The 25,032-nt window shown below is 46.9% G+C and overlaps 1 protein-coding gene across 2 annotated transcripts in view; it reads right to left on the reverse strand.

Moving 5' to 3' along the window:
* The window catches only part of TVP23A (trans-golgi network vesicle protein 23 homolog A), a 50,424-nt gene that overhangs the window by 24,947 nt on the left and 445 nt on the right, over positions 1–25,032 (reverse strand). For both annotated transcript variants that reach the window (XM_054533462.1, XM_024233908.2), the window contains exon 2: positions 24,708–24,787. In XM_054533462.1, coding sequence (XP_054389437.1) covers positions 24,708–24,787 — 80 coding nt within the window. The remainder of the gene's footprint in view (positions 1–24,707; positions 24,788–25,032) is intronic.

Here is a 25,032-nt window from a genome sequence, read left to right on the forward strand (position 1 = left end):
GCTGGGACTACAGGCACGTGCCACCACACCCGGCTAATTTTTTTTTTATTTGTATTTTTAGTACAGACAGGGTTTCACCGTGTTAGCCAGGATGGTCTCAATCTCCTGAACTCATGATCCACCCGCCTCGGCCTCCCAAAGTGCTGGGATTACAGGTGTGAGCATCTTCCCTTCTCTTTGCCAGCCATGTGTACAGTAAGAAGCAAACAACATGGCATGGGCCAAGTCGAAAGCCCATTTGTGTAACAAGATTAGGGTGGGGTGGCCAGCCTTCCCTGAGTGCTACGTAAACGTCACACCTGATCCAACCAATCTGTGTGCCCTATGTAAATCAGACACCACCTCCTCAAATCTGCCTATAAAATCTGCTGTGGTCCACTGCCGGCTGGATTTTCCCTTCGGAAGCCCTTCTCTCTCACTAGGAAGAAAGCTGTTCTCCTTTCTCTTTCTTTTGCCTATTAAACCTCTGCTTCTAAACTCATTCCTTATGTGTTTCCATGTCCTTAATCTTCTTGGCATGAGACAATGAACCCCAGGTATTTCCCACAGACAACACGGCTTCACTAGCAGTGGCATGCCACCATGAAGATGCTGGGTTCAAGGGACCCCCAGGTGCCAGGGGAGGCAGCTAAGATCATGTTTGCCCAGGAAGAAGTACATTCTCAGCCACTTCTCCATCCACTAGTTCCACCATACCTCCTGGGAGTTATGAAATGCAGGACCCACAACCCCACCCCCAGGCCTCCTGAGCTAGAATCTGCACTTTAACAAGACCCCCAAGTGATTCTTCTGTGTGGGACAATTGAAGTGCTCTCCTCTCTTTGAAACTGAGATGAACTCAGTTTCAGCAACAAAGCAGAAAGGACTTAAGAAACCCAAGCCTAAAAAAGCAAAGGTCCCTATAAACCCTTCAGGTACGCTGTGAGGCCTGCACTAACCCAGGGGACGAACCATCTGGGCTGATCTGATTTTTCTTTTCCAGAGTGACCTAGATGCAATGTTAGCTCCATCATCCTTCTGAAATGGGCTTCTTAATTTAAAAGACAGCACATCCTCTTACTCCCCCGACATCTGAGCCAGGAGATCAGGGTTTGGGACTGTTGGGATGTCTGAGCAGAGGCTGATTGCCAAGTGCTCAGTTTCCATTCAAAGGTCAGCACAATAGAGGTTTATGTGTAGAAGTGAATAAAAGAACAAACTTCCCTCTGGTTGCCACAGTTTTTTCCTCTTGTTTCTGTTCTTTATTTCTTTTTAAAGAGACATACCCAGCAGGGCATGGTGGCTCCTGCCTGTAATCCCAGCACTCTGGGAGGCTGAGGTGGGTGGGTCACTTGAGGCTGGGAGTTAAAGACCAACCTGGGCAACATAGCGAAACCCTGTCTCTACTCAAAATACAAAAATGAGCCGGGCGTCATGGCACGCACCTGTAATCCTATCTACTCAGGAAGCTGAGGCAGGAGAATCGCTTGGAGGTTATAGTGAGCCAAGATTGCACCACTGCACTCCAGCCTGGGCGACACAGCAAGACTCTGTCTCAAAAAAATAAAAAAAATAAAAAAAAGAGACATATTGACTTTAGAGTCTGGGTATGCTAAGCATCAAAATGAAAGTGTGAGCCCCAGGGACAAGTTGTGGGGGTGCCGCTGGATGCTGGGCCCAGGCTGGGCCCTGTGTGCGGATTCTCACCCTTCACCCTCCACCTCTGGGCACTGCTTGGCTTGTAGTGGCATCATTCTAATCTCTGCCACATTTTCAGGTACTTGTTATAGCAACACTTCACTTCTCTGGTACCAGTTTCTGACTTGGCCCATTTTGTGCTGCTGTAACAGAATATCATCGACCAAGTAATTTACAAACAATAGAAATTTATCTTTTGGCTAGGTATGGTGGCTCCCACTTTGGGAGGCCAAGGTGGGAGGATCACTTGAGCTCAGGAGTTTGAGACCAGCTTGGGAAACATAGGGAGACCCTGTCTCTACAAAATAAAAAAAATAAACCTAGCTGGGCATGGTGGCACACACCTATGGTCCAACCTATGTGGGAGGCTGAAGTGGGAGGACTGATTGGGCCCAGGAGATTGTGGCTTCAGTGAGCTGTGATCACACCACTGCATTCCAGCCTGGGTGACAGAGTGAGACCCTGTCTCACCAAAAAAAAAAGTATTTTTCACAGTTCTGGAGGCTGGGAAGTCCGAGATCAAGGTGCCAGCACACTCGGTATCTGGTGAGGGTCCGGTCTCTGCTCCCAAGATGATGCATTGAATGCTGCACCCCCAGGAGGGGAGGAACACTGTCTTCACATGACAGAAGGGCAGAAGAGCCCTGAGACAGGACTCACTCCCACCAGCCCCTTTATAAAGGTATGAAACCCACTCATGAGGCACAGCCGTTACGGCCGAATCATCACTTAAAGGCCCCAGCTCTTAATAGTGTTAGAATGGCAATCAAATCTCAACATGCATTTTACAGGCGCAAATACTCAAACTATAACAGTGGCAGTTCTTGGCATTGCTTGGCTTGTAGCCACATCATTCCAATCTCTGCCTCTCCCTGTGTCTCTATCCTCACATGTCCTTATAAAGACCCCAGTCATATGGGATTAGGGGCCTGCCCTACTCCAGTATGACCTCATGTTAACTAATTACACCTGCAAAGACCCTAGTTCCAAGTAAGGTTCAATTTTTGAGGGAGTTAGGATGTTAACATATCTTTTTGGGAAGACCCAGCTCAACCTATAACATCTGCCTTAGGTCAAATGAGCCCAAAGAAAATAAGAGAGGTAGGAAGAAGACATTGTGCTATTTTACAGATGAGGACACTGGTGCTCAGAGAGGTGACACGAGTTTCCCGGAGTGGGAGTAAAGAAGCAGTTATGTATGCAGGTGCACAGGGTGACGGCGCTTGGCTGAGATGGGGGTGGGGGGGCAAGTGCTGAAATCTGCCCATGCTCCACTCCCCAGCTAGGTACCTGGTAGGGGTCTTTGTCTGTCTGAGAGGGGGCCACCTGTCCTAGTCTTCAGGGTAACATCCTCTGGGCTAGCAGCTGCTCTGAGTGGCAGAATCAATAGGAGGTCCTAGGTCCCCACTCACTCTCAGCCCAGGGTTTCCAGGCTGCCCCTGGAACCCTCAGATTAGCAGGCTTAACCACGGAGAGCTAATAAGACAGGCGACCCGAGGCAGTGGCCTCTGAACTCCGATCTCCACTCAGAGGAGCCTGGGCTCCCTGGAGAAATGGCAGATTCCAGGTAGAGATGGAGAAATGCACACAATGGGGCAGGGACATTGGAACATCCCAGATAGCAAGGAAGCTGCCAGACGCCATGAGAGTCAGGTTAAGGAAGTCGCTTGAGCCCAGGATTCTGAGACCAACCTGGGCAACATGGTGAAAGCTAACTGGAAGAGGCTCCCACTGGCCAACAGTGGGACAATGTGAGTAGCAATAACAATATGTCTGCATCCATGAGTTTATATGATACTTTTTTTTTTTAAGACAGACTCTCGCTCTGTTGCCCAGACTGGAGTACAGTGGCATGATCTTGGCTAATTGCAACCTCCACCTCCTGAGTTCAAGTGATTCTCCTGCCTCAGCCTCCCGAATAGCTGGGATTACAGGTGCGCACCAACACGCGTGGCTAATTTTTGCGTTTTTGGAAGAGATGGGGTTTCACCATGTTGGCCAGGCTGGTCTCGAACTCCTGACCTCAGGTGATCTGCCTGCCTTGGCCTCCTCAAGTGCTGGGATTACAGGTGTGAGCCACTGTGCCCGGCCTATCTGACACTTAAGAAAAACCCTCATTGCTCACCTCATGGAAGACACAGGGGACCTAACTCATTACTTCGAAAACTGAGCAGCGAAGGACAAGTTTCAAGCATGCATTATGCCTTTTCTCTACAAAGTGTACCGTGCAAGGACCACACATTCGATGAGGGGAGTTTCTCCTTCTGGATCACTTCAGCTCACAAATGAAATGATAGAGTCAGAACGCCACCGCCCTGTCACAATCCCTGAAGAATTCAAGGATGGAGGACTGAGCACCAACGGTTCCTGAGAGACCGCCAGGCACTGGGAGCCTCCTAATGGAAGAACACACCCCCTCCTTTGAAGACCACATGCCGAAAACACTCAGATCTGAATCACATCAGGACTGTAGCTCTCACTACTCATTTACAAGAAATACAGACAACCAAGGAAAATATTAAAGGATGCAACAGGATGCAACCAGCAAGCCTCACAGAACAACAATTTGCTTGCAAAGCAAAAAAATTAAAAAAATTTAAAAGATGGGCTGGGCACGGTGGCTCATGCCTGTAATCTCAGCATTTACGGAGGCTGAGGCAAGAGGATCACTTGAGCCCAGGAGTTTGAGACCAACCTGGGCAACATGGTGAAACCTCATCTCTACAAAAAAAAAATAATAATATAAAAAGTAGCCAGGTGTGGTGGTGTGTGCCACTTGGGAGGCTGAGGTGAGAGGCTCACTAGAGCCCAGGAGTTCAAGGCTACAGTGAGATGTGATCGTGCCACTTGCACTCCAGCCTGGGCAACAGAGCAAGACCCTGTCTCAAAAAAAGAACAATTTAAAAGATAAGAAAGAGAGAGCGAGAGAGAGGAGAGGGTGGGAAGCCTATGTAGTAAAAGGGATTTTATTTTATTTTATTTTATTTTTTGAGATGGAGTCTGGCACTGTTGCCCAGGCTGGAGTGCAGTGGCATGGTCTCAGCTCAATGCAAGCTCCACCTCCTGGGTTCACACCATTCTCCTGCCTCAGCCTCCCGAGTAGCTGGGACTACAGGTGCCCACGACCATGCTCGGCTAATTTTTTTTTTTTTTTTGTATTTTTAGTAGAGACAGGGTTTCACCGTGTTGGCCAGGATGGTCTTGATCTCCTGACCCTGTGATCAGCCTGCCTCGGACTCCCAAAGTGCTGGGATTACAGGTGTGAGCCACCGTGCCCAGCCCATAAAAGGGATTTTATATAGCAACCAACTGCAATATTGCGATGTGTGGATGTTATTTCAATTATGACTCAAATGAATAAACTGTAAAAAATAAAGTTATGAGACAATCAAGGATAGGGACACTGGCTAGATATTTCATTCCATTTGGGTATTGTCAATTATTTTAAAGTTTAGAAAACTGGAGTCTGGGCACGGTGGCTCATGCACCTTGGGAGGCTGAGGCAGGAAGGTGACTTGAGCCCAAGAATTCGAGACCAGCCTGGGCAACATAGTGAGAGTTCATCTCTACAAAAAATCAAACAATTAGCCAGGCGTGGTGGCAGGCACCTGTGGTCTCAGCTACTCAGGAGGCTGAAGTGGGAGGCTCACTTGAGCAGGGGAGGTCGAGGCTGTAATGAGCCCTGATCATGCCACTGCACTCCAGCCTGGGTGACAGAACAAGACCCTATAGAAAAAAAAAAGATTGAAAGTTCAAAAAATTCTATTGTAGTTTTATTTTTAAAAATGATTCTTGGCCGGGCGCAGTGGCTCATGGCCTGTAATCCCAGCACTTTGGGAGGCCGAGACGGGTGGATCACCTGTGGTCGGTAGTTCGAGACCAGCCTTACCAACTGGGATTACAGGTGTGAGCCACCGCACCCGGCCACCTCTGTTTCTGTCTTGATCATTCTCTCCCTCATTCTCCCTAGGGCAAGCCAGCTGCCATGCTGGGAGCAGCCCTATGTTGAGAAGCCCACATGGCAAGGAACTGAGGCCTCCAGCCAACAGCCATGGGAGGACACCATCTTGGCCACAGCTCCTACTGCCCCAGTCAAGCCTTCAGATGACTGCAGCTCTGGGCAACCTCTTGACTACAACCTCTGGAGACCCTGAGCCAGAACCACCCAGCCGAGCTGCTCCAATTCCTGAACTTCAGGTGTGAGATAATAAATGTTTGTTATCTGTAGCTGCTAAGTTGGGGGAAATCTGTCATGCATCAAAAGCTCCCTGCTACAGGCTCTAGTGTTGAAGAAGTTCTTTTTGTTTTTGTTTGTTTGAGACAGAGTCTCACTCTGTCACCCAGGCTGGAGTTGTAGTGGTGGGATCTTGGCTCACTGCAACCTCCACCTCCCAGGTTCAAACGATTCTCCTGCCTCAGCCTCCCGAGTAGCTGGGATTACAGGTGCCTACTCCCACGCCTGCCTAATTTTTGTATTTTTAGTAGAAACAGGGTTTGGCCATGTTGGTCAGGCTGGTCTCAAACTCCTGACCTCAGGTGATCCTCCTGATCCTCCCGCCTCTGCCTCCCAAAGCGCTGGAATTACAGGCGTGAGCCACCGCACCCGGCCTGTTGAAGAATTTTAACTCTGCATAAGGCATGTTGTTGTGTTAGGTGGTTTCAAGGGGCAGGAAAGACAAGGAGAGTGAGGTTCCTCTTAGAAGCAGATGGTGAAATGAGGGGTCCCAGGCTTACTTGAGGAGAGTTGGGGGTGAGTGGATGAGACCATAAGGACAGCTGTACTCATATTCACGTTTTTAAAACAGGGGACTCGGAGTTATTAACTGATGGACAGAAAAGAGCAGAGAGGCCCGAGACTGACTTTCCAGAAGTCTGGAGCAGAAACCGGCCAGCCAGATGGCATGAAAAGAGTGAAAAGAGGGAGTGGCTCACAGAGATTGCAGAAGTTATGCAGCCTGTATTCTTGTTTTGGTTTTCACCCTGAGTGGGGTTCTTTTTTTTTTTTTTTTTTTTTTTTTTTTTTTTTTTTTTGCACTGGAAGTAAAAAGTAGTATTCCCCAAGTTATATGCTTTTCATTTTCTTTTCTTTAATTAAAAACATTTTTTTTTTTAGAAACAGGGTCTTGCTATATTGTCCAGGGTAGTCTCAAACTCCTGGGCCAAGCCCGCCTTGGCCTCCCGAAGTGTTGGGATTATAGGTGTCAGCCACTGTGCCTGGCCTTGTGCTTTTTCTTCTGAAGAGCTTCTAGATTCTGCTAGAAACTGGACAAGATCTGAAGGCAGCAAATACTCACTTGTGTCTGTTACCTGGCTCTTGGGAGCTTCAGTTTCCTCAACTGCAAAATGGAGAGAGGATCTTGTCTTCCCTTGCACTTTTATTTTTGACCATTTTAATATTTCTGGAACCAGGGTGTGTCTACTAATGGTTGCAAATATTTAATATGGTGTTTCTTTCCCAGCTCTACTTCTTAAAAGCTATAACCAAACTAATGTACCCTAAAATGTATGGCATTCTAGAAACTACGGCCATCAGTGGTAAACCCTAACTCAGAGGTTATTTAATGGGAGAACTGAGTGGTCATATTAACTCCTTCAGCAAATACTGAATCACTACTGCAACCTGGCCTGTGGGAGGCTCTTTAGTTTATTTATTCTTTTTGAATAGCCTATAACTTTTTAAAAAGTATTTTTGGCCAGGCAAAAATCACAGGTGGCTCACACCTGTAATCCCAGCACTTCGGGAGGCTGAGGTGGGTGGATTGCTTGAGTTCAGGAGTTCAAGACCAGCCTGGGCAACATGGTGAAACCCCATCTCTACTAAAAATAATTTTTTAAAAAATTAGCCAGGCATGGTGGTGCGCACCTGTGGTCTCTGCTGTTTGGGAGGCTGAGGTGGGAGGATCACTTGAGCCTGGAAGGTGGAGGATGCAGTGAGCCAAGATTGCACCACGGTACTCCAGCCTGGGCAACAGAGCAAGACCCTGTCTCAAAAAATACACTTTGTTAAAAAAAAACCAGTATTCCTGCTTTTTATCAACAAAAGGATGTCCCAGATCCAGTCTGACTGGTTTCTGCCTCAAGACTTAGAATCAGCTCCTTTCTAAGGAGTCCTGGGTTCTCTGAATGGCAAAGACAATGAAAGACCAAAATCTGGGGCCTGGGATCGTAGGTAAGAGGAGGTGGATGACGAAAAAAAAAAAAAATGCGATTTCTGAGCCACCTTTAGTAGTGACAGAGCTCAAAAAAAGAAAATGTCCTTTTATCCTAACATCATTTCTGCAGTATCTCTGCCAAGAGGCATAACCTGGATGTAATCAGGAGAAACATCAGACAGACCCAAATTAAGGTGTATTCCTCAAAATTGCTGCCCTTTTACTCTCCAAAAATGTCCATGTCATGAGAAATAAAGAAAGTCTCGGAATAGTTCCAGAATAACTAAATGCAGTGGAGATCCTGGATTCAGTCTTCTTCTTTTTTTTTTTTTCTGAGTGTCGCTCTGTCACCCAAGCTGGAGTGCAGTGGCGTAATCTCAGCTCACTGCAACCTTCACCTCCTGGGTTCAAGCGATTCCCATCCCTCGGCCTCCTGAGTAGCTGGGATTAGAGGCATATGCCACCATGCCTGGATAATTTTTGTATTTTAGTAGAGACGAGGTTTCACCATGTTTCCCAGACCAGTCTCAAACTCCTGAGCTCAGGCGATCCTCCCGCCTTGGCCTCCCAAAAGATTACAGGCATGAGCCACCGCCCAGCCTCTGGATTGAATCTCGAACTGAGAGAAAAAATTACTCTAAAGGACAATGGAATATGAACTATAGATTAGATAGTCTCTTAGTTTCCATAATCACACTCTGCTTACATAAGAGAATGTACTTTTCTTAAGGTACACATTGATGGCTGGACACAGTGGCTTAGGCCTGTAATCCCAGCACTCCGAGAGGCCAAGGCAGGAGGATCACTTGAGCCCAGGAGCCCTGGGGCAACATAGCGAGACCTCGTTTCTACAAAAAATAAAAAATAAATGTAAAAAGTGCACATTGAAGTATTTAGGGGCAAGTGGGCATGATGTGTTACTTACTCTCAAACACTTTAGAGAACAAATACACATACACACACACACACACACAATTAGGAAGACTCAGAAGCCAACTGGAAGAGGCTCCTACTGGTCAACAATGGGACAATCTGAGTAACAATAAGAATATGTCTGCATCCACGAGTTTATATGATATGCGTGTTTGTGTGTGTGTGTGTGTGTGTGTCAGAGTCTCATTCTGTCACTCAGGCTGGGATGCAGTGGTGTGATCTCGGCTCGCTGCAACCTCTGCCTCCTGGATTCAAGTGATCCTCCTGCCTCAGCCTCCAGGGTAGCTGGGATTACAAGCATGTGCCATCATGCCAGGCTAATTTTTGTATTTTTAGTAGAGACAGGGTTTCGCCATGTTGGCCAGGCTGGTCTCCAACTCCTGAGCTCAAGCGATCCTCTTGCCTCGGCCTCCCAAATTGCTGGGGTTACAGGTGTGAGCAAGTGCACTCGTCCAATTAGTGAATCTTGGTAAAATGTACACATCAGTTCTTTGTACTATTCTTGCTACCTTCCCGTAAGTCTGATATTATTTCAAAGTAAAAAGTTTTTTTTTAAGTTATTTTAAGGACACTAACTCAAAATATTATTTTCCAATTCAACATATCTTGCTGCTGTATTTTACATATTTATTTCATTTGGGGTTTCATTAACCACTAAAAAATCCCCATCACTCTGTAAACAGTAAGTTTTGTCATTGCTGTGTGTATTTTAGGTTGCATGTTTATTTGGTGCTCCACATAATCACAAATGCTAAATTTGAAATGTCATTTAAATTGCCCAAGGATATAGAATTAAGTTTATGATGAACACATAAATGTTTTTAATTGATTTTCAACACTGCTTAAGAAACACTGAGTTTAATAAATTGAGCTTAGAGGCCGGACGCAGTGGCTCACGCCTGTAATCCCAGCACTTTGGGAGTCTGAGGTGGCCGGATCACCTGAGGTCAGGAGTTCGAGACCAGCCTGGCCAATGTGGCAAAATCCCGTCTCTACTAAAAATACAAAAATTAGCTGGGCGTGGTGGCAGGTGCCTGTAATCCCAGCTACTCAGGAGGCTGAGGCAGGGGAATCACTTGAACCCAGGAGGCGGAGGTTGCAGTGAGCCGAGATCGCGCGCGTGTGTGTGTGTGTGTGTGTGTGTGTGTCAGAGTCTCGGCGACAGAGCAAGACTCCGTCTCAAAACAACAACAAAAACACATAAATTGAGCTTAGAGCAACAACAACACATGTGTGGCGAACCTCCCATCTACCAGGTGGAGGGCCAGGTCAGAGGGCAGTGAACAGGCTGGACAAAGTCCTGCCCTCCCAGATGTTACTCATCTGTAGCAGGGAGGGAAAGGAGCTGAGGAGTGGTTTCAACCCAGTGTGCACAGTGTCATTAATGGGTAAAGAGTCACATTCAAAATATTCAACAACTGATATGGGACGACCACTGTCCAATGAGAATGGCCAACGGTGCAGGGTCCCATCAGCTGGTCCTGGTGTTCGGGGTTGTGACCCTTTAGTTGTGGGAGCTTGTCCTGGCAAGGTATCCATGAGGCTCTTGGCTCTTTATTGACATTTTAACCAACACAGGGACCCAAGAGGTGGACACAACAGCTGACCATCAGGCCTGGGTAGACATTGGGGTTGTGGGGGCTAATGAGAAATGCCTCGTTTACAGAACACTGCTTAGCAGTGATGTAGATTAGGATCTACAGGACATGGGTTTTTTTGGGGTAATGAAAATGTTTGGAAATTAGACAGTGGTGATGGGTGCACAACCTTGTAAATATACTAAAAACCAATGAATTAAATACTTTAAAGGGGTGAATTTTGAATTCATGATATATAAAATCCATCTCAATTTAAAACTTTATTTTAAATTTTGTTTTAAAGATCTAAGGACAAATTTAGGAAGCAAGAGAGCAGCGTATACAAAGGCCAGGGGCTGAGCAGGAACATGGGGCTCTGGGTGAGTGGCCTTGGATGGCCTCAGATGTCCATATGCACAGACTGACCGTGGGGCTGGCCTATCCACACAGGCCCCTCAGGCCCCTGTAGGTGGCTTCAAGAGGTTTAGGGAGAAAACCACGGCATCAGGGAGGAATTCCAACTCAAGGCCTCTTGGGCCCCTGGAAAATGCTTTCGTTGGGATAATATTTTCTCACCACTGTTTTCAGGGCTGGGGTTGGGGGCTGCAACCTCAGGTGCTCATAGGGCCAGGCAAAGCTGGGAAATAAGTCAACTGAGTGGGTGAGGGCCGAAGCTCACCCACAGGCAACTCCTGGCAACTCCAGCCCATTCTTCTGGCTCTAACAGATTTCCAAAAGAAGCCAGCAGGCCAGGCACAGTAGGTCATGCCTGGAATCCCAGCACCTTGGGAGGCCAAGGCAAAAGGATCGCCTGAGGCCAGGAGTCTGAGACCAGCCTAGGCAACTAGAGAGACACTATCTCTACAAAGAACAAAAACATTAGCCGGTGTGGTGGTACATGCCTGCAGTCCCAGCTACTCAGGAGGCTGAGTGAGGAGGATCGCTTGAGCCCAGGAGCTCGAGGCTGCTGAGGGCTATGATCATGCCACTGCACTCCAGCCTGGGCCACAGAGCTAGACATTGTCTTTAAAACAAACAAACAAAAAAGCCAGCAATCATATTTTTAAAAACCAATTTAGTGAAGTGAAATTCACATCCCACAAAATTAACCATTTTAAAGTATACACTCCAGTGGCATGAAGGGAACAATTCATACTGTTGTCCCAAACATTTCCATCACTCCAAAGCAAAACCCTGTACCTCTTGGGCAGTTTCTCCCCATTCTCCCCACTGCTCCCAGATCCTGCCAGCCACCAGTCTGCCTCTGTCTCAGTGTGTCCATCTATTCTGAGCAATCCAGATTTTTAATGTAATCTTTTCTTTTTCTTTCTTTTTTTCAGACAGAGTCTCGCTCTGTTGCCCAGGCTGCAGTGCTGTGGTGTGATCTTGGCTCACTGCAACCTGCTGGGTTCAAGCAATTCTCGTGCCTCAGCCTCCCAAGTAGTGGGGATTACAGGTGCGTGCCACCACACCTGAATAATTTTTGTATTTTTAGTAGAGATGGGGTTTCACCATGTTGGCTAGGCTGGTCTTGAACTCCTAACCTCAAGTGATCTGCCCACCTCAGCCTCCCAAAGTGCTGGGATTACAGGTGTGAGCCACTGCACCCGGCCTAATGTGATCTTTTCTCATTTTAAATTTTAAATTCAAATTAATGTAAAATATCTCCCTGGCTGACAAGAGCATACCTAAGGCTTGGAGTCAATTGGCTGACTGTCACTTTGCAACTTTTATTCTAAAGTATCTTAAAGTCCAGAGGAGAGATACATCTGTATTTTAAGGCAGGGAATCCATGAACATGATTTGTGGCTGTCTCTGAGTCATCTCGGAAGCCGGCTTGCTCCTGTCACGAGTGAAGGGTTAGCAGGGGGCCATGGAACCCCCAGGGCTGGGCTCCACGTGAAGAGGACTCCTCAGGGCTGAAGAAAGTCCCCTGGACGCTTTTTTTTTTTTAATCACATTCCGCTTTACTCTCTCAAGTTACTTTGTTTCGATCATTGCTTATATGTTTATTGTCTTCTCCCTAAGTAAAATGTCAGCTGCAGGAAGGCAGGGACCAAGCCTATCTGGTTTTCTCTGTGGCCCCTAGAACTGTGCTTGGCACACAAAGGTCCTTGAAAATGTTTGTTGGTTTAATGAATAAATGAATGAGCAAAAGAATAAGCCAGTGGTTCTCAAAAAGGTGGGCGATCTGGAGTGTCCCCCAGCAATGTCTGGAGACATTTTGGTTGGCACAATGGGGGGCTGCTACTGGCATCTGCAAAATTCCTATGACGCACAGGACAGATAATGACCTGGCCCCAAATGGCAAAAGTGCCAACCTTGAAATAAATGAATGATTAAATATTCGGCCGGATGCAGTGGCTCACGCCCTTAATCCCTAGAACTTTGGGAGGCTGAGGCAGATGGATTGCTTGAGGTCAGGAGTTCAAGACCAGCCTGGCCAACACAGTGACTCCTCGTCTCTACTAAAAATACAAAATGTAGCCAGGCATGGTGATACATGCGTGTAATCCCAGCTACTCAGGAGACTGAAGCAGAAGAATCACTTGAACCTGTGAGGCGGAGGTTGCAGTGAGCCGAGGTTGTGCCACTGTACTCCAGCCTGGGTGACAGAGCAAGACTCTGTCTCAAAAAGAAAAAAAGAAAAGAAGCAAATACTCTAGGTCCATGTAGTCAAGCTGCTGTCCAAGATAAAACATCAAAGAACCTGGCCAATGTCCTCTTCCAAATGCCTTCCCAGATTATGTGGGTCACAGGTCAGCAGAAATCACACTTCAGATTTTATTGTTTTTTATTTTATTTTATTTTATTTTATTTATTTTGACAGAGTTTCGTTTTGTCACCCAGGCTGGAGTGCAGTGGCACAATCTCAGCTCACTGCAACCTCCACCTCCCGGGTTCAAGCAATTCTCATGCCCTAACCTCCTGAATAGCTGGGATTACAGGCGCCTGCCACCACGTCCAGCTGATTTTTTGTATTTTAGTAGAGACAGGGTTTCACCATGTTGCCCAGGCTGATCTCGAACTCCGGAGCTCAGGCAACCCACCCGTCTCAGCCTTCCAAAGTGCATGGATTATAGACATGAGCCACCGCACCCGGCCCTTCAGTGATTTTATTGTGGGCACAGCTTATGCAATAATTTCATGTGAACAAGAAATATAAATAAGAGGAAGTTAAGCTGCCTTAGATGTAAGGAGTTAATTTCAAAAATGTAATTCCGTGCCCTAATCAAAGAGAACTGAAATTTGTCTAGTTCCCTGATTCTGTAGGTTATTTTCCTTGGTAATCATGGACCTTCCTTAAATTAAACAATCAGCTCTTGATGGGACCTGCTTATGTGTCATATTTCTATAATTTCAAAATAGATTTTAGAGAGCTGGTGACAATATAACTTTGTTCCCCAAAAGCTCAGGGGACAGGGGTCTGGATAAGGGGTCCTCACTCATTGAGGTGAGCAGAACTCCTGGAAAATCAACAAAGAAAAACTAAAAATCTTCTCCTTAGTGTGTGGGATCATGATGTGTGTGCATGTCTGTGCGTGGGTACCAATTAGAGATGTGCTAATGTTGATTTTAGAGGATGAGTGCCCACCAAGGTGTCATCAATACTGTCACCCGTGCCCTCTCCCTTGTCCCCCACACCTCCGGCTTCTCTTCGGTCAATGTCACACACAGAAGTATTAAGAGGTGCTTTGAGTTCCCGCAAATACAAATTTCACTTATCCAAATCCAAACCCCAGACAGAGAGGGGATAATCTAAATCAGAGATCTCAACCAGGGGCAATCTGGCTGCGAGGGGACACTTGGCCACGTCAGGAGACATTTGTCGTTGTCACAGCTGAGGGGTTGGAAGCTACTGGCATGTAGTAAGTGGGGGCCGGGGTGCTGCCCAGCATCCTATGATACACAGGACAGCCTCCACCACATAGAATGATCTGCCTCAAATATCCATAGTGCCAAGGCCGCGAAGCTGCTCTAAAGAGTGGGGTCAATTCTGTATTAGCATTCACAGGAGGCAAATATAAAGTACTCCCCAGGGTAAGCCTAAGATGGAAGCCATGAATCTGCTGTTCTCACAGCAAAGCTCATGCTGAGTGTCTCGCCCTGTGAGTATCTGCGCACAATGTAATGTAAGATACGGAGTCTAGAGCCCGATTCCAAGGGTTCAAATCTCCTCCTTTTTTCTTTTTAGAGGTGGGTTCTTGCTATGTTGTCCAGGCTGGACTCGAACTCCTGGACTGAAGCCATCCTCCCACCTCAGCCTCCCTAGTAATTGGGATTACAGGTGCATGCCACTGTGTCAGGCTCAAATCCCTTCCTTGAAGTGAACAGATGTGTGACATTAAGCAAGTCACTCAGCTCTCTCTGTTAGCCTCAGTCTTTTTAATCTTGACTCTGAGAAAATAATAGTGCCTAGGTTTGTAATGAAGATGAAATGAATTATGCTAAATAAAAAACCTGGAATAGTGTTTGCATATAGTAAGTGCTGGGGAAGTGTTTGCTATTGTTATTTTTCATTCAACGTAAGTTCCCCCCAAACAGCAGCCAACAATTTCAAGTGGGGCTCATGTTCAGGACTGCTTTTGTATCCAATGGCAGATAAAGTGATTGCTAAAGACTTCTTGAAAGACAAAAGTTACTTGACTGGCTAGTTAGGGATTTTCAGGGGTGATTTTTACTTCACGTGTTTGCCTGAAGACCTGGGCCCACTAGCATGTGACTTCCTGTAGTGTCTGAGACCACAGGACGATGATGTTCTCAATATGACATTCACTAGGCTGAACAAGGACCAACCAAGAAATACTAATCAGGCTGGGTGCGGTAGCTCATACCTTTAATCCCAGCACTTTGGGAGGCCAAGGCAGGAGGATCACTTGAGGCTAGGAGTTTTGAGAACCTGTCTCTACAAAAAATAAAAATAAAATTAGCAGGGGGTAGTAGTGCATGCTTGTATTCCCAGCTACTGAGGAGGCTGAGAAGGGAGGATTGCTTGAGCTCAGGAGGTTGAGGCTGCAGTGAGCCATGATTACACCACTGCACTCCAGCCTGGGCAACAGAGCAAGACCTTATCCCCCCACAAGTCCCCAAAAGAAAAAGAAACACTGGTCAAACCCCACAAACAAAACCAGCTCTGACAACTGAGACCAAAATTAGATCTAAGAAATCTGTCTGTGGCAGGAAGAGACTCTCCTACTTTGGGTGGAAATTCGTGGGAGCCCATGACCTTTGGGTTCAGAGGAATTCTGTGAAAACAGTGCCTTGAAAGCATAAAATAACTTTCCATAGGAAGACAGTTTCCAACTCCAGGGAGAACTCCAGTGTGATGGGGTGAGCTGAGAACATGCCTCTGCACAGCCCAGGATGTGGAAGTCACACTTGTGATCAGAATAACATGTGCCACTTATGAAGCCCACAAGGGGCATCAGGAGCCCTGCCAGGTCCCCTAAACACATTGTTCACCTCATTTAATCATCTTTTTACAACCTTATAATATAGCCAACATCATCCCCATTTTACAGAAGAGAAAACTGGGGACCCAGAAGGTGTCGTGGTCACTGTTCAAGTACAAGGTCACTGTGAGTCAAGGGTTAACATCGGGCCTGGGCTGATGGGGGCCTGCCTGGGAATGACCCTGGCCTCCCGTAGCACAGAGGCTCCACGAGGACTGTTGTATCTGCCACCCACTGCCCCTGCACTGGAGGGACTGAGCTGGCCAGCAGGCCTTGGGTCTGGGCAAACAAGTCATAGAAAAGGTTGGTGGGAAATGGAGGCTACAGCTTCTATGATTCAAGGTAACGCATAGTGCTTTGGCTCTCACCTGTGGCGGCCAGACACAATTCTTGCAATAGTAGAGCAAAGGGAGCTATGTGGGTGCAGGGGCTAGATCTCCCAATGAGCTGAAGATGCCCTACCTCTGTCTTCCTATAGAGCTGGGGAAACACAGTTTTATATCAAAGCCTATTTGCATCTGCCAGCTTGGGCCCAGAACTGTACTGTGGGGGTGCAGTCACTTGGCTAGGGAGTGGCAGAATCAAGATCCAGGTTTCTCTGACCTAAAGCCCAGGCTCCTCCTGCATCCCAAGGCAGCTGGAAACCCACAACACTCACTCACAGCTGGTCTGCAACACGGCACAGCTAAAAGAGAGTTACCACATGGCCCAGCAATTCCACTCCTAGGTATGTGCCCAAAAGAACCAAAAATGTATGCCCAAAAAAAGCATGTACATAAACATTCATAGCAACATAATTCATAACAACACAAAAGCAGAAACAACTCAAATGCCCATCAATGTATGAATGGATAAACAAAATGTGGTATGTCCACACAATGGGTAATTAATTGACCATCAAAGGGAATGAAATAATGATAAACACCAAAACCGGGATGAACCTGGAAAATATGCTAAGTGAAAGACGCCAGACAAAAAGCCACATATTGTACAAAACACGTGTCACCTAGACTGGGCTAAGGGATACCCAGATTGCATCTGAGTCTGTGAAGGTGTTTCTGGGAAAAAAAAAAATTAGCATTTGAATTGGTGGATGGAGAAAAGAAGATCCACCCTCATGCACTGGCTCATGGCTATAATCCCAGCACTTTGAGAGGCCAAGGTGGGAGGATCACTTGAGCTCTGGAGCTCAAGACCAGCCTGGGCAACACAGTGAGACCTCGTCTCTACAAAAAATAGAAAAATTAGCCAGGCGTGGTGGTGCATGCCTGTAGTCCCAGCTATTCAGGAGGCTGAGGCAGGAGGATCAATTGAGCCTGGGAGGTGGAGGCTGCAGTGAGTTGAGATCACACCACGGTATTCCAGCCTGGGTGACAGAGCAAGACCCTGTCTCAAAAAAAAAAAAGAAAAGAAAAGAAAAAAGAAGGCCCACCCTTTCCAATCTGGATGGGCATCATCCAAACCTTTGAGGGCCTGAATACGACAACAAAGAAAGGAAGAGGGAATTTCCTCTCCCTGCTTGAGCTGGGATAGCCGTCCTCATCTCCTCTCAGACATCATACCTCCTGGTTTTGGGGCCTTTGGAGTCAGACTAGGCCTTACATGTCGGCCCCTCTGTTCCGGGCCTTTCAGATTCAGACTGAGACATTGTGGGCTCCCCTGGTTCCCAGGCCTTCGGGCTAGGATGGGTTTTGCGCCACCAGCGTTCCTGGGCCTGCTGCTTGTGGATGGCAGATCGTGGGACTTCTCAGCCTCCATAATTGCAAGAATGAATTCCTCTTAATGAATCTCTTTCTACATACTTACAGATATCCTATTGGTTTTATTTCTTTGGAGGTCCCTGACTAACCCAGATTTCATTTACATGAAATGTCTGGAATAGGCAAATTCATAGGAACAGAAAGTAGACTAGTGGTTCCCAGGGGCTTGGGGAAGGGGAAAATGGGTAGGGACTGTTTAATGGGTACAGGGTTCCCATTTGGCGCAGTGAAAAACTTCTGGAACTACATAGTAGTGAAGGATGTACAACCTTGTGAATATATCAAAACCAAAACTGAATCATACACTTTTAAAGAATAAATTGGTAGAATGTGAATTATATTGCTTTTTATTTATTTTGTTTTTTGAGACAGGATCTTGCTCTGTCACCCAGGCTAGAGTGCAGTGGTGTGATAATAGCTCACTGCAGCCTTGACCTCCCAGGCTCAAGCAATCTTCCTACCTCAGCCTCCCAAGTAGCTAGGACTACAGGTGTGTGCCACCACGTCTGGCTACTTTTTGTATTTTTTGTAGATACGGGGTTTTGCCATGTTGCCCAGGCTGGTCTCAAACTCCTGGCCTCAAGCAATCTACCCGACTCAGCCTCCCAAAGTGCTGGAACTACAGGCATGAGCCACAGTGCTTGGCCATGATTATATTATATTGAATTAAACACACACACACACACACACACACACACACTGACACTAAAAGCAAAGGAAACAAAAAGTACAAACAGGCCACTTTAGGAGGCCAAGTCGGGCGGATCACGAGGTCAGGAGATCGAGACCATCATGGCTAACGTGGTGAAACCCTGTCTCTACTAAAAATACAAAAAATTAGCCGGGCATGGTGGCAGGCACCTGTAGTCCCATCTACTCGAGAGGCTGAGGCAGGAGAATGGCGTGAACCCGAGAGGCGGAGCTTGCAGTAAGCCAAGATCAAGCCACTGCACTCCAGCCTGGGGGACACAGCGAGACTCCGTCTCAAAAAAAAAAAAAAAAAAAAAAACAAAAAGGCAAATGGAATTACATTAAACCTAAAAACTTTTGTGCATCAGAAGACACAATCAATAGAATAAAAAGGCAGCCTATAGAATAAGAGAAAATATTAATATCCAGAATAAAGAACTCAACAACAAAAATCCGGTAACCTGATTAAAAAAATGGGCAAGAGACTTGAATAGACATTTCTCCAAAGGTGATATACAAATGGACACATAGCACATGAAAAAATGCTCAGCATCATTAACCATTAGGGATATGCCAATCTACACCACAATAAAATAACATGGTTATCACACCCATGAGGGTGGTTACTATCAAAAACACAGTCAATAACAATGTTGGCAAGGATGCAGACAAACTGGGACCCTTGTACAGTGTTGATGGGATTGTAAAATGGTGCAACTGATATGGAAAACAGTATGGTAGTTCCTCAAAAAATTAAAAATAGAACTACCATAGGATCCAGCAATCCCACTTTTGGGTATACGGCCAAAAGAATTGAAAGCAGAATCTCAAAGAGAGATTTGCATACCAACGTTCATTGCAGTACTATTCTCAACAGCAAGAGGTACAAGTGTACCCAAGTGGATGAATGGGTAAACAAAACATAGTTTATTCATATCATGGAACTATTATCCAGCCTTAAAAAGGAAGGAAATTCTGGCACATTTTATAACATGGATGAAACTTGAGGACGTTATGCTAAGTGAAGTAAGCCAGTCAAAAAAGGACAAATACTGTATGACCCTTTTAGGGGGTCCCTAGAGTAGTCAAATGCATACAGACAGAAAGGAGAATGGTATTTACCAGGGGCTAGGGGAAGGAGAGTTGTTAAACGGTACAGAGTTTCAGTTTTGCAAGATGAAAACGCTCTGTGTCACAACAATGTGACTATACTTAAACTACTAAACTGTATAATTTAAAATGACTAAGATGGAATTTTACGCTGTGGGTTTTTTTTAATCATAGTTTTTTAAAGTTAAAAAAAAAAGTAAAAGAAATAAAAAGTTTGCCCACTGGGGAAAAACACACACAACATGGCTAACATTTCCTCTATGTGCCCAGCTCTGCTGTGGAATCACACCCTCCACTGATCCTGCAAGATGTGATGTACTTCCCAGGCCCCCCACCACAACACTACACCTCACTGACCTGGAACCAGGGACAGAAAGAGCAGAGACCAGAGCTCCATCCCCAGGGTTTAGCCCAGCACCTGCCCCTGGCAGATGTTGAATAAATATTTACTAAATAAACTGTATAGTAACCGCGTGGTGAAGTCAGGCTGATACAATCATCCCCATTTTACAGACTGGCCAATGGAGGCCCAGCAAAGCAAGGTGACCTGTCCAAAAATCACCAAGCCAGAAAGTGATAAAGGAAGAGATGAACCCAGTGTCCCAGACTCCTGTGACAGGCCCCCTTCCACAGCATCACCTCCTTTTGATGTCAGCCTGGAATCCATTTCAACAAGGGATTTACAAATAACCGTTTTCACTCTATACTAGTGATTCTTAACTTTTTTGGATCATGGGCCCATTTGATAATCCAATTAATGTTTGGATCCTTTGGGAGCATTTTGGGAGGATGAGGCAGAGAGATCACTTGAGTCCTGGAGTTTGAGATCAGCATGGGCAACATAGCAAGACCCCGTCTCATAAACAAACAAATAAATAAAGTTTGGATCTTTTTCTAAAACAACACACATATGAAACTTAGATAATAGTTTTCAGAGGTGTCCTGAACCCCTGAAGCCCATCCGTAGACCTCAGTTAAGAATCCCCTTTCTAGGCCGGGCGTGGTGGCTCACGCCTGTAATCCCAGCACTTTGGGAGGCCAAGGCACTAGGATCACGTGAGATCAGGAGTTCGAGACCAGCCTGGCCAACATGATGAAACTCTGTCTCTACTAAAAATACAAAATTAGCCAGCATGGTGGCACACACCTATAATCCCAGCTACTCAGGAGGCTGAGGCAGGACAATCACTTGAACCCAGGAGGCGGAGGCTGCAGTGAGCCGAGATCGCACCACTGCACTCCAGCCTGGGCAAAAAGAGCGAAACTCCATCTCAAAAAAAAAAAAAAAAATTCCCTTTCTATACTGCAATCTGGGTAAGTTCATTTGTTCTCAGGATTTTAGAGCCATCTCTACGTTCCTACGCATCAGAATCAACTGGGGTGCTATTTTAAACTCATGTTCCTAGGCCCATCCCCTGTGAATCTGGTTAAATAAGTCCAGGGCCAGACCCAGGAATCTGCATTAGGCACACTGAAGATTCTGGGATGGGTGGCTCTCAAACATACCCACCTGGATACATGAGCTGCTGCCTCCCAGATCTCTGATTGCAGCCCTGGTGACTTCTTGAGCTCCTGGCCCCTCCTCCCAGCTGTCCACTGGCTAGTAGAACGTTCCAACACAGACTAACAAGGACCACTCTGAGTTCAACATCTTTCCCCCAGAACTGCTTCTTCACCTGAGTCACCAGACCACCAGCCTGAGTGTCACCCTGATGATCCCTGTCCCCACCCCACATCTTGACCACCAGCAAGGCGGGCTGGTTCTACCTCCCCTGTGCCTCTGGGCCCCTTTCCTCCATCATCCCTGCCAGTGCCTTGGTCTGATCTCCTATCCTCCTTCCATCCCAACAACCCAGCCTCCATCCTGCAATCCTCACATCACTGCCCTGAGCAAAATCCTTCCATGGTGACCGAACTCTGGAATTGCCCCACCCAATGCCACAGCCACATGTGGCTATTTACATTCCAATTAATTAAAGTAAATAATATCAAAACATCTGTCCCTCAGGCGCCCTGGCCACATTTCAGATATTTAATCACCACAGGTGGCTGGGGCCACCGTGCTGCACAGCACAGATAAAGGCACAGCCCCATCCTCATAGAAGGTTCAGTGGACAATGCACCTCCAGAGCTTGGAGCTTGGTTGCTGAGTGCTGCAGGCTCTGGCGCCAATCTCCACGCAGGCCACTTCCCAGCACCTGGGTCTTGAGCCACATGGAACCACCCTAAATTCATGACCTTACCTTCAAGCCTCCCCATGGTATATCTACCCTTCCCAGCCTAACCAACTCCTACCCTACCTGTGGGTCCCAGCTTAGCTGGTACCTCCTTCTCTGGCCAGGATAAGAGCCCCAGCTTCTGCCTATCCCAGCATTTAAAATACTGAGTTCTGGCCGGGCACAGTGGCTCACACCTGTAATCTCAGCACTGTGGGAGGCTGAAGCAGGCAAATCACCTGAGATCAGGAGTTTGAGACCAACTTGGCCAACATGGTGAAACTCCATCTCTACTAAAACAAAACAAAACAAAAAACATAAAAATCAGCCAAGCGTGGTGGCGTGCACCTGTAGTCCCAGCTACTTGGGAGACTGAGGCAGGAGAATTGCTTGAACCCGGGAGGCAGAGGTTGTAGTGAGCCGAGATTGCACCACTGCGCTCCAGCGTGGGTGACAGTGAGACTCCATCTCAAAAACAAAAACAAAAACCAAACAAAACAAAAATACTGAGTTGTAACAGCCACTGGTATGCCTACTCCCGCCCTACAAACCAATGGTTTTCAACCAGGGTCAAGTTTGCCCCACAGAGGATATTTGGCAATGCCTGAGACTTTATGGATGGGCCGCTACTGGCATCTGGTGAATAGAGGCCAGGGATGCTGCTAAACATCCTACGGTGCACAGGACACTCCCTACAGCAAAGAAGTATCTGGCCTAAAATGTCAGGAGTGCTGAGATTAAGCAACCGTGCCTTAGATTGGGCAATCCGTAAAGGCAGGAGTGGAGTCCTGAACGCTGCATATCCCCAGCCACTAGCCCAGAGTTGAGCATACAGTAGATGCTCAATAGAAATTGAACACATATGAGTTCAGATGTTCTAGAAGATTCTTTACCCAGGATTCCAGTTCTTTTGGAATCTTCATTTGCAGTGTCTTCCCTTAAAGGTAATCATTGGCCATTATGGTGGGGTGAATAATAGCCTCCAAAAATATCCAGGTCCTGGATGGGTGCAGTGGCTCATGCCTGTAATCCCATGGCTTTAAGAGGCTGACACGGGAAGATTACTTGAGGCCGGAAGTTCCAGATCAGCCTGGACAACATAGCAAGACTCCATCTCTACCAAATTAAATTTTTAAAAAATTAGCCAGGCATGGTGGCAACACCTATGGTCCTAGCTACTTCGGAGGCTGAGGCAGGAGGTTCTCTTGAACCCAAAAGTTTGAGGTTCCAGTGAGCCATAATTGTAATACTGCACTATAGCCTTGGCAACAGAGCAAAACCCTGTCTCAAAAAAAAAAAAAAAAAAAAAAGAAATCCAGGTTCTAATCCCCAGAAATTGTGACAGCCACCTTATATGATGAAAGGGACTTTGCAGATGTAATTTAATTAAGAATTTTTTTTTTTTTTTTGAGACAGGGTCTCACTCTGTCGCCCAGACTGGAGTGTAGTGACATGATCTCAGCCCACTGCAGCTTCTGCCTCCCAGGTTCAAGTGATTCTCCTTCCCCAGCCTCCTGAGTGGCTGAGATTACAGGTGCATGCCACTACACCCGGCTAATTTTTGTATTTTTTTGTAGAGACAGGGTTTCACCATGTTGGCCAGGCTGGTCACAAACTTCTGACCTCAAGTGATCTGCCCACCTTGGCCTCCCAAAGCACTGAGATTACTTACAGGTGTGAGCCACTGCACTCAGCCTATAATTAAGGATCTTGAGATGCAAAGGTTATCCTAGATTATCTGGGTGGACCCTAAATGCCATCACAACAGTCCTTATAAGAAAGAGGCACGGGGGGAGGGGGGAGGGATAGCATTAGGTGATATACCTAATGCTAAATGACGAGTTAATGGGTGCAGCACACCAACATGGCACATGTATACAATGTAACAAACGTGCACGTTGTGCACATGTACCCTAAAACTTAAAGTACAATAATAATAAAAAATTAAAAAAAAAGAAAGAGGCACAGGGAAACTTCACACACACACACACACACGTGTCACCTGACCATGGAACAGAGAGAGAGATCTGAACATGCTATAACGCTGGCCTTGAAGACGGAGGAACAGGCCACAAGACACAGAATGCCAGCAGTCACCAAAAGCTGGAAAAGGCAAAGAACGGATTTTCCCCTAATTCTTCCGAAGGGAGTGTGGCACTGCTGCCACTTTGGTTTCAGCCCAGGAACACTGACTGTGGACTTTTGGCCTCCAGAACTGCAGGAAAATAAACTTCTTTTGTCTTAAGCCAAGATGATAATGGTAATTTGTTCTAGCAGCCATAGGAAACTAACACAGTCTATTACTTTCTGGGGTTTATTAGGTTTGAATCAGAGAGTTTGATTTTAGAAACAGAGACTTTACAAGGAATGGCATTTGGGTGCCAGGGCTTGTCCCATGCCTACTGGCTCTGATAGCTGGAAGCAGAACTGGGTGGGTGAATGAGGCTGAGCTGTGGGTGTTTCTAGAAGTGGCTGCCGCCTGGGCCATCGGCAACCACGTTCACAGGTCATCCCTCATGCCTTGGTCCTGCCACCTTCTGGGATGCTAGAGGTCTCAGGCAGTTAAGTGACTTGACCCAGGACAAGTCTGTCTAGCTAGACTCAGCAGGGATTAGAATAAAACTCCAAGCTCTCTTCCACTCGTCCAGCCCACTGCCAAGCTTGCTCCCCTCTGGCCTCAGTGGCTTTCTCTGATCTTACAACATAGCCCCAGGGCCTTTGCGCTTGCTGTTCCTTCAGCTTGGAACACTCTCCCTCTGGAGTCTCCCATGGCTGGCTGCTTCTCATCATTCAGGTATCAGCTCAAATGCCACCTCCTCAGAGAGGCCCTCCATGGCTGCACTAAAGCAAGTGGCCTTCTCTAGTTACCTTCTCTTTCATCACAGGGCTGATTTTCTTCTCACATTCAATTATCTCATTAATCTCCTTGCCTGTTCAACATCAGCTCCACCCCTTCTTCCTCCCTCTCCCAATGCAGGCTCCAGGAGGGCAGGGATCTTGTCTGATGTGTCCACAGATATGTCCCCAGCCCCAGACCTGGCACACAGTAGGTGCTCAATATATTTTGAATGAATGAGTGAGTAAATGAATGAATTTGCAGCTTTGGGGAATGCCTGACCCAAGCTCCATCCCAACACACCTGATCTTGGCTTTTCTAAAGGCCAGCTCCTCCTCGTTTCCAAAGTCCAGGGACACATCCTCGGTATCGTCCACCAGGGCCTAGGAGGACAGCAAGGGCAGGTGGCAGGCCCAAGCACGGCGCACACCCCAACCCCATCCGCCCTGTCCTCCTGGGCTTGGACTCCACTCGCACCCCCCCGGGTTCCCAAGTGGACCCTCCGAGCTGGCGGGGCCCCTCCGCTGCGGCTGCAGTGCAAAGCCCTCTCCACCCTCCCGACCACCGGGTGCAGCCCAGCCCCAGGCCCCGGCGCATCCCTCCTCCTCCTCCTCCCGGCTTCTCCAGC

The sequence above is a fragment of the Pongo abelii genome, chromosome 18, assembly GCF_028885655.2.
Source record: "Pongo abelii isolate AG06213 chromosome 18, NHGRI_mPonAbe1-v2.0_pri, whole genome shotgun sequence".
NCBI lineage: Eukaryota > Metazoa > Chordata > Mammalia > Primates > Hominidae > Pongo > Pongo abelii.